This window comes from Chaetura pelagica, unplaced genomic scaffold, assembly GCF_000747805.2.
Source record: "Chaetura pelagica isolate M959 unplaced genomic scaffold, ChaPel_1.0 scaffold418, whole genome shotgun sequence".
NCBI lineage: Eukaryota > Metazoa > Chordata > Aves > Apodiformes > Apodidae > Chaetura > Chaetura pelagica.
Window position 1 is genome coordinate 87,172 of NW_009954232.1, and position 10,346 is coordinate 97,517.

A 10,346-nucleotide genomic window follows, 5' to 3' on the forward strand; every position below is an offset into this window, starting at 1 on the left:
TCCTGGTCCCATATTGCTTCACTGCCATTTGATGTTTTTCAAGAAGTCATGAATTTACATCATGATGAGGAAGGTAGTTTTCCCTGCAGGAACCTCATTGCTCCAGAAGTGCTGATGCCTGTGAATTTCCCAGCACAGAAAATGTGACTGTGTCATTTTTGGGAGGAGGAGCTTTGTTTGCATGTTTCCCTGGCAACTGGAAAAGAGTTGAGAGGGAGTTCAGATTGTACAAGACTAAATGGAATTGGTGTAGTCCTGTATAAATCTGAGAAAACTGATGGAGGGTGGCTTGAAAACCAGTTGTCCAGTTGTGGTGCATTTGTTTAATTTTCCATTGTCTTATAAATTCTTTGTTGAAAAAGGCAGTGAGGTTACTTTTTTCTTATTTTCTAGAAAACAGGTAGTACCTGTCCAAAGAAGTTGTGCTGCATGCCATTTTTCTTACCTCACATAAAAGTTTCTTTACATTTCTGTTCATACACACAGAAAGTAAAAAACATGAGGTACAAAAAATAATTGCCTGCTTGTTTCCTTGAGAATACCTGGGCGTGAAAGTTACTTGTTTAGGATATAAGTGTGGCATAGTTCTATTACTGTATATAGTGGTAGATAACTTGAATGACACTATACACCACTTCTCTCTATCACATGGACTAAAGGCTTGTGGATTTTGCTTACAGCTTGGCATTCCCAATTCTAGGATGCGGTATTTTCTAATTGCAAAGCTTCACGAAGAACCATTTTCTTTTCAAGCTCCTGGTCAGGTGAGTCTGTCAGTGTTGCTTGAATTGGCTTTGTTTCATGAGGACTGAGTGTTGAATTTTTGGTTTAGTGGTGTGTGTTGATGAATAGAGAGAGGGACAAGTGGTATCAACAGAGGAGTTAAATTGTGTCCCTTTTCTTTTGGCCTGGATGCTGAGATTTCTAAAAATGCGTGCCAGTGTCCTAAATGGCTTTAAACAGTTAGGGGGCAGTGGCTGGTAGTGGGTTAGAAAACAATGCATTCTGCTGCCTTTTTTTTGCCCTTGGAAAGTTAATTTTGCAAAGTCAGTTATTTCCTGTTGGTAGGTTAGTAAATTGTGATGCTAACATTTTTTGAAATCTTGATGAAAATAACGTTGAATGGTTACTTTTTTTATTCTGAGCATCTCTTACTTGCTTAGAGTCTGCTGTCAAGTTGTTTATCAAATAGAGTTCTTGAATATTTTTTTTCCCCACAATTTCTTCCTAGGTTTTAACAAGATTCCCAGATCAGGATCTACAAGGCTTATGTGAGGAAAAGGCTGCTGACAAAGTGGGTGGAGCTAGTTCTTCCTTGTCTTCTGAAGAGAAGACTATGGATCTAAACATTGGTCCTGATTGTAGAAGCAAGAAGAATTTATCAAAAGGGGCTTTTCTTTTTAAGCTTGAAACAGTAGAAGAAATGGAAAGGAAATATAGTCAGGACAATGATTCCTCTATTCAAATGCTAAAAGATTTCTTGGAAGAGGAAAGTGAAGAAATGAGTCAGTATTCCTTACCACCAAAGTCCTTATTGCGCTATGCTTTCTTGTTAGACATTGTTAAACCCACCTGCCGGAGATCCACATGCTTTACAAAAGGGTAAGTTGCAAAGAGGATGTCTTGCTGAATCACGTCCTGAAATTTTAAGTGTTTTTGCTTCTGTAATGTAAAACAAGGAGAGCTATTTCATAAAAAAAAACCCACAGGCCTCTGAAAAAAAAAATAATCCTTATATAGTGTGCTTCCTGGTCCAGTGGAATGCCAGCATGAGAATCTGGCAGGACATCATGTGCCCACTGCAAAAAGGCATTCACAAAAGACAGTGCCATTTGTTGTTGACCTTCACCGAAGCTTAATTACCCTGCGGAAATATGGTTCCAATAGACTGGTATAATACTGATTCATTAATGAATTTTTTTTGTATTGCTCAATCAATTTACAAAGTGTCATGCATGACAGATCCATTCCTCATTAAAATTGTCTCCACTGTACATTTTATTGATTTCTTGGATTTTTCAGCTGCGTAGGTCAGAATAGCTGTGGATTGGCCATATGTCATAAAAACAGTTAAGTTGTCGCAAATCAAATCATATTTGATGGAGCAGAACATCAGTGCTTTTCTATCTAGTAGTTTTCTGATTTGTACACTGCAATTTTGACTGCCAGAAGTTGTTGAATGTTCTGAAACCCCACAGATAACTGGTCAGGTGTTTTTCCATTGAATGCATTTGTATTGGAAAAGGCTGGCTGGAGCCTGGAATTTTGTGGAAAATGTTAGTATCTGTGAATTTTTCCCATTAGAGTGTTCAGGGATTTTTTCAAATTCTCAGAATGTTTAAACAAAATTGCCTAGTTGTTGACTTAAAAATAATTAAAACTTTTTTAATTAGTAGAAATTAGACTGCTAGATTGACAGCATTCCTGCAGATTTTGTGATTTCAACTTTTTTAAACCAAAAGCTGAGGAGAGAATTTAAAACATTCAAAATTTATGCAGCAGGAAAGTCCTTCCCCCAGCTCTCATTGACATACACCTCTTGTGCCCTCAGTCTTTTGAGTTGTGAGGAAGTCAGCATCTTGTTGGATCTGTTTCATAACTGGAGTAGTCAAATGAAAACCTTAGGCCAGAATGATCTCCTGTGTATCTCATGTATGCCTTAAGTGTCATCAGAAATAAATTGGACACTTGTGCTTGTGCTAGAATATGCCATGGTAGTTTGTGGTCATGTTTATCACATCACACTGATGGAGGCTCCTGAGGAGTTAATATGAATTCTTTATATATAGTGGTGGGAAATCTGACACAGAACGTAACTATTTTCTGCTGATATGGGAGGAGCCAGACCAGATAATTCTTGGCTCAAAATGTAGAAATCTGATTTACCATCTTCATTCCCATTTGTGAGAGCCTTTGGGAAGGAAGTTTTCCAACATCGTTCTCAATGTGTTCATGTCATTTACAGCTTTGCGTTAAGAGGAAGATTATAATTACATCTCAGGCTTCACCCACGTCACTTTCTGAGGCAAAGAACAAGTTGCCGCTGTATGTGTTCTAAGAGTTCTTATTTTTCTCTGAAACATGAGGTCTAGGATAGAGGACACTGAATGGAGCAAAACAGCACTCCAAATAGTACAGAGAATCTCTCTGCTGAGATGCCTTTCTGGCGTCTTTCTTACAAGTCGTTCTGATCATCAGCTTTGAGACTGGGAGAAAAATTTCCCCGAGTTCTGATTAGTCTTAAGATATTTCCAGCAAGGTTTGTGTGATGAGGGTAATCCAAGTATGCCTTCTTCAGTCCTTGCTAATTCAGGGACCTCAAACACCAATACTTCATCAGTGGTTTTTGCCCTTCTGCCTTTGTCATACCACTCTTTCTTCTGAAAGGCTTTGGTGCAGTATAGGGCAAAATGTAATGGCCTGTGGTGCATGAGAGATCAAGCACATGATCCTTTGTTCCCTTTGGACTTTGGACTGCTAAGTAATTGGAAGGGATTGCTAAATTCAAGACTACAGATGCCGTGGTTTCACTTAGGAGTATGTTTGTGGTGACTGAAGTGGTGAGAGGAAGTTTTCCATTTTAAAGGACAGAACTACTGTTGTAGAAAACTACTTCTTTAGATATAATAATTCTGGAATTACTTGTATATTCTTAATATGCTATTGACAAAAGAAGCACTACCTTCTAAAACATTACTAATGTTAGTTACAGAAACTCTCTCTGGCATTGTGGAAGTTACCTTTTTGTTAGTAATAACACAGAAATAATATCTTATGTGTGTGAATTTAAAAGGTTTTTTAAAAGCTTACAGAACTAGAGGGAGAAAATACCAGGAGTCAGATGAAAATTGAAGAGTGTAATTTCTTAAGCCAGTGTCTTTTATTATAACTGGTAATATAATGTCAGAAAATCAATTCATAATTTTTTACTGTGACAAAAATTCACATATTTAATTATTCTCTGAGTCAAAGTTAGGAATGTTAATTTTTCTGCAGTCAGCAGCAGTAGTAATAATAATAATCCAGCTGACATTGGCCATCTGCCCACATTTGTGTTAAAAAACCCACTGCGTAAAACACCCCCAGCCTCCAAACCACTTGTACACCAACGGGATTTTTTTTTGTGAGGAGTTTTGTATTCTAGTGCCAGTTACTTAAACTGATGTGTTTAATACAATGTGGATCCTATTAGAAGATTCATTCCCTCCAATAAAACCGTTTTGAAATATATCTTACTTATTTTGGCTCAGATACATCTGAAATACAATCAGATGCTATATAGGAGGAAGATCAGGATTCCTCAGTGCTTTGTGTGTTACACTGTTAAACATGTTGCATTTTCAGTATTAAACTAAACATGATGTATTTACAATACAGTTCAATTCCATGTGTTTTTAATCTGCATCAGTGTGTAGGGCCTTTTGTTCTGAACCTAAGTTAGATTTGCAAGCACTTTATTTTAAAACGGGTGCTGCTCTCACTGATGTTGGCAGAACTACTCAAAACTTTTCCAACTTAATAAGAAACTCTCAAGATTGACCCATGCTAGGTCATTGTGTCTGTTCTGAAGGAAGACTTACTATATCCATTACAGAATTGGAATGGCTTGAAACAAAAATTTTTTCAGTGCCTTGCTTTAGAATGGGCCCCAAGTACAGCAGAAGACCTTTGTAACTGACTTTACAGGTAGAGCAAGAGAATAATAGCTGTTACTGATTGATGCAAACCACATCCTTCTAATGCAGGGGATCTTCTGAAGCTGTTCCACTGTGCAAGTGCTGTCTCTTGACTTGACTCAGTTTCTTTCTGTTCAGGACATGTGAACACATTCAGAGCTAGACCAGCAGAGCATGTTTCTGAAAGCCCATAATTATACTTAAATTATAGCCTGGAAGAGACTACAGAGTAGACATGTTCTACAGTCAGCCACAAAGATCTAAAAAAGCTATCATACAGTTTTAGAATGTAAATTTGCTTACTGTTAAGTTAGATTTATTTTTTTTTCTGTCTGTCTTCCACTCTGCATAGACGCCTGGGCATCCCCCAACCCTTCCCTCTGTGGAAAATCCACAAGCATCCAAAAGTTAAACCTGACTGAACCATTTTGTTCTTAACGGATTCATACAAAAGATGGAGGCTCACACTAACAGGCCTCCTTTGAATACAGAGAACCAGTCTGAACCTCTAGGACCATTTTGTCTTTAACATGTATTAATGTAAAATTTGTGCAATGTAGATGACCTTTCTGATGATGCTGTGCTTGAATTCCTTGGCCTTGTATAGTTGCCTTATATAAAACAGTAGTGTGGATAAACCCTCTTGCATTGATTGCAGACTCATCCCTAGAGAGCACATTCAGACACTACTGCTCTCCAAGGATTAGCTTGTTATTAACAAGGCCTTTTGCTTTAGCTATCCAGGAGGTTATTTTTTATTCAAAACAAAATCAACATCTCAGCATTTTTGCAGTTGTAAGTGCTATAAGGTCTGATTAAAATATTAATTTAATTTAGTTAAGATTGTTATTGTTCTTTTTAAGGTATGGACACTATGTAGAAGGGACAGGCTCAGTTTTGCAGACAGCAGTAGATGTGAAGGTAAGAATGTGTTGAAGAACATAGGAGAATTATTTTTTTAAAAATTTGTTTTTCTCTCTCTTCTGATTTCTTACAAGTTTTTTAAAACTATATTTTATGGCCACTGAGTTTCCAAATTATTTATGTTTCTAAACAAAAGTTTATTTAAGTACATGTATCTCTCTGTGAGTTGCTATTAATTTATTATCTGCAGTGTCATACAAGGTTTCACAAGGATAAAAGCATTAACAATTCTTAATTCTGTGGCTATACACTACAGTGCTGTGAATCTAGGGGCATTTTTCGTACACAGATGATCCAGTAAATATTTTGAAATGTTTAACATGTTTGAATTTCAAAAGTATTATTTAAGTGGGAAGACATTTTGAAAAGTTCTACTCTTAATACTAAGTTCACCACAAAGTACTACTTTTGGCTTTGGGGAAAGTAAAAATAAATGTATTGGTGAATCATCGTTCAAAGACACTTTTCACAAAGTGTGTTTTGTACATAAGCACCTCCTCTTGCACTTCTGTGCTATTCTCTAATATATAGCATTTCTAAGCTTAAGAAGAATGCAACTTGGGAATTCAGGACAATCTCAGAGCAAATGTATTAAAACAGCTGCATCCATACAGCTCAATTTGTGTGCATGGTCTGCTATGCAGTTATATTATGTCACTGTCCTTTCATTAATAAATGTTTATAGTCCTTTAATTTCCTCATTAAGGATTGGTATAACTTGTAACTGGAGGAGGAAATAATGAATATAATTGTGGCAACATCAGTTTCTTTCTTGCAAGTCCATGTGTTGAGATATTTGCTGCAAAAATAGAACACCAATCATACTTTCAAGGAAGACACACTATTGTCTTTGACACTGTGGTAATCAGTGAAATATTTTGTTAAGATGTAAGTGTTCAATTTAAAATATGTGGTCCGCATCAGTGATATGTGTTGCTTTTTATATTCTTCATAGCTTGAATCAGTGTTTAAACACATTGAGGAGTTATCAGAAGAGGAGAAGCTTATGAAATTGTCAACATTAAAACTGAGGTACTTCACTCCAAGAGAAATAGCAAATCTTCATGGATTCCCTCTGGAATTTGGTATGTGCTGCAAAGTACCCATTTCCACGTCATGCTTCAGAAATGCCAGTGTTGTCTTTTGTCTGGGGACTAATCCATGCTTTTTATTTTACTTTTTTTTTTTTCAAACAGCTCAGTTCTTATGATTGATTCTTGTTATTTGGCTAACTCTGAATTTCTCTCATTTCTACTAAGTTTTTGCATTTTGTAAGAGCCAGATTCTGTTGTTAGATTTATCTTCATAAACTTAGAAAAAAGTTTTGGCACGAGAAATGCTCAATTACTGAGTGGCAATGAAGGAATACCTTTGTTTACAGTTGAAACTATTCACTCAGCATCCAGCATTACTCACAACTGTGGTAAGTCAACATATGCTGCCAGTTTAGGGTCTGTTAGTGGTTCTCAGTGTTGGAGCTGCTTGCTTTATCCCTTACACTGTTTGCAGCCTGCTGACAGAAAGGGAATTTCAGAAGATACAGATAGTTCACTGTTTAGGAGTAACCAAACTCTTCAGTTAATGACCTTTTAAATCATCTCTGTTTTCTAGAAAAGACAGTCCTAGCCCATGGTCAATTACTTCATTTTCTAACTGTTTTGTGGAGATGAGGGAGTCAAGGAATGAGATTCACCAATACAGGTACATTGGACACAGGTCAACCAGAATTAAGCCTAAAATAAATTCACTGGAGTTCCCCTTGTAAAAAAAGGCAGGCAAGGAAGTGTAGCTGCTACTGCCTGCTGTGGAGCTTGGCCTGCAGCCATCATATCAGATCAGTCTTCTGTCTCTCAGCAACACAAGCATCTGTAGAGTAAGACACCACTGATCTTGAGTAATTTGTTGCTTTTTTCTTTGACTTCCTCAGTGACTTGTAATTCTGAGGAATGCTAATAGTTTTTATATGTTTCTTTCTTTTGCAGTTTTAGTTTTTCTCATTTATTACTTAGTTTTATTCAAAATTACATTAAAAGAACATTATCAAGGTTGAAGAGTCAAAGGTTAGAGTTGCCAGCACAAAGTTTACTTGTTTGAAGAGTATTTGCAGGAGGTTGTGTAGAGCTACATGCCAATATACAGGATTTTTTCATAGCCTCTCTTCTTTAATGCATTTATCCATTTTGTAGACAGCCTTTTTCTAAACACGCCTCTGTTCCACATTGGTGTAGGCTGATGTAAAGAAATTTAAAAGCTAAATAGGGCTGGATTGGACTTGTATAGGTATGCTGTTCAAGCTCTCATTTGAGCACAGAATTACCTGTTTCTCCTTTTTTTTAAATTCAGCTTCTGTTTTCCAAGTGTTGAATCAGCCTTTGCAACATCACTGAGAGGTGTAGTTGAGTTAATATTGCTTGTATTTTACAGAGAGAGAACCAAGACAATGGAGAAATGTATGTTTGGAAGACTCCATTCTTTACAGTTCTTCTTTACAGTTCTTGCAGTTCCCTGCTTCACTATACTACTTTTGGGACTCCCCACAGCACATGAAACAAGCCCTCTCATCCAGTCTTCCTTTCACGTATACCCCTGATTCATGGGCAGAACAGGCCTCTCATCTGCACTGAGTCACAAATCTGACATTTCTTTCCTTTGTGTGTAATCTAAGACATTTCCCACTTTGCACTCTAAGTGTTACTTAGCTCTGGGCTGATGTAAATCTCTGGTGAATTTAGGTACTATAATCTAAGTTTCTTTTCAGGATTTGAAAGCTATGGGGTTTTTTTTTTAAAGTGCTATATTTATGGGTATAGCAAAGGGTGTTTCCCTCACAGCATTTCTCCTATGCTAAATTTTAAGACATTATTGTGAAGTGTGGTATTTTCAGAGGGAAGTGTGCTATAATTTCTTTGCTCCTGTGTTCTATATTGACAGCAACAGTTGACAGCAACATTTCAAAATTGTTGAAATTTTCAACATCAGAAAGCCTAGGGATGTACCCACTGCAAATGTGTTATTGCCCCAAGAAGCTAAAGAATGAGAAAACTATATACTGAAAATGAAGAAAACACCAGAAGGCTTTGTAACAGATGCTGTCATGAGCTGCAGCTACATTATTATCAGAAGGAACATGATTGTGTCTAAATGGTTCTATATTTTAGGAAATTGATGGCCTTTTCTAACATGTGAGATCCAGAGTTAAAATCATAGTTCATTATTAACATTAACAGATTTATTTGAGCTTTTAACATCTAAATGTATAAGTAGAAATTGCACCATAGGTCAATGGAATACTGGAGTCATTTGTCTTAGCCACTACTGTGAGTCCCACAGCAATATCATTAAAAGTGATCAGAGCATTCTTGCACCTGTGACCTGCTTGCATGAGAGTGATGTCCATTTTTCCTGTTAGTGATATATGTGAGCTATTAGGAAACAAATGGCAGCCTGGTGGAAATCCAGCACAACGTGGTAGTGCATGTTGCCAAGACTACAGCATCATCAAGTTGCATGCATGACCTAAAGGACCTGATGAGAGCTGTGCAGCAAGTGCCAGATTGTTAAATCTGTCCTTCTCTTGTAGGCTGCTCTTGAGGCAGGAAGATAGAAGGTGCAAGATAGTGTTAACAGGCAGATGGAGGAGGCTTGGGATAAAGGAAACAGTGAGCCCTGAAAATTCATTCAGGCTTTCAGTTGCCAAGAGGCAGATGGAAAAGCTCTGAAATTTTCAGGGTTCAGATAAGCTTCTTGGGCTATAAGTACACAGATGTGTATGTGCCTAAAGGCATATTTATTTAAAAATGTGTAGATTCTGTACATCATTCAATTATTTAATGTAAAAACTCTATCTAAGGAAGTATGTGTGGGAGTGCAATGATTGTTCCAAATAAAAAACAGTTGCCCAAATGTGATTGCCAGGAAGCTGGGCAGAGTGGATGGAGCTGGCAGAAGATGTATTTACCAAAGCAGTCCACATTGAAGGCATTAATAACTGGCAGAAAAGGATGGAACAACTCCCAGACACCACCTCCTTTTTAGCTTTCCACCATTGGCTCAGCAACTGTCCAACCATGTTCTCTCCTGAGAAATCCCTGGAAGAGGATTTTTCTGAAGTGCTATGAAAACTTCAGAACATATATCTCATCACTTTTCTCCTGTAGTCTGATGTTCTCTAGAGTATCAGTTTTGCAGTGTTTAGGTGCTGCTGCACCTCCTTGAGACTGCTGGATGTTTTGAGCTATACGAAGAGAAGATTGCTATTATTTACACAATAGAGCAATCTTTTGAGGCTTCTTGTTAAACTTTAGAGATGGCAGTACTGCTAGTGGAAGTCCTGATGCAAATCCAATGAGCTGGATGTAACTGTGAATTTTAGGGATGTATGTGTGTGAATCCTGCTGCCATCTGTGAGAACTACATTAAGAACTGTTCATTGAAAAAAGGGATAGGAAAGCTAGGAACTAACCCAGACTAACAATGTTGCATTCTGTGTTTTTTGTTTTAGGTTTTCCTGACAAAATAACTATAAAGCAATGCTACCGTCTTCTGGGAAACAGCCTCAATGTACACGTGGTGGCAAAATTGATCTCCATTCTAGTTGGATAATTTAGAAGCTGAATCTGTTGAGTAAAGACTGGTGACAGAAAATACTTCCACCTTTCAAGAGAAGGCTGATGGCGGCTGAACAAAAATTGTAGCTTTCTGAAACATCTGCCCACACATTTTTCTGACCAGTTCTGATATATTAAA

General features: G+C 37.3%; 1 protein-coding gene across 1 annotated transcript in view; it reads left to right on the forward strand.

Moving 5' to 3' along the window:
* The window catches only part of TRDMT1 (tRNA aspartic acid methyltransferase 1), a 31,546-nt gene extending 21,200 nt beyond the window's left edge, over positions 1 to 10,346 (forward strand). The window contains exons 8-12 of the mRNA XM_010003615.1: positions 681 to 764; positions 1,232 to 1,602; positions 5,540 to 5,597; positions 6,556 to 6,685; positions 10,102 to 10,346. Coding sequence (XP_010001917.1) covers positions 681 to 764; positions 1,232 to 1,602; positions 5,540 to 5,597; positions 6,556 to 6,685; positions 10,102 to 10,202 — 744 coding nt within the window. The 3' untranslated portion in view covers positions 10,203 to 10,346. The remainder of the gene's footprint in view (positions 1 to 680; positions 765 to 1,231; positions 1,603 to 5,539; positions 5,598 to 6,555; positions 6,686 to 10,101) is intronic.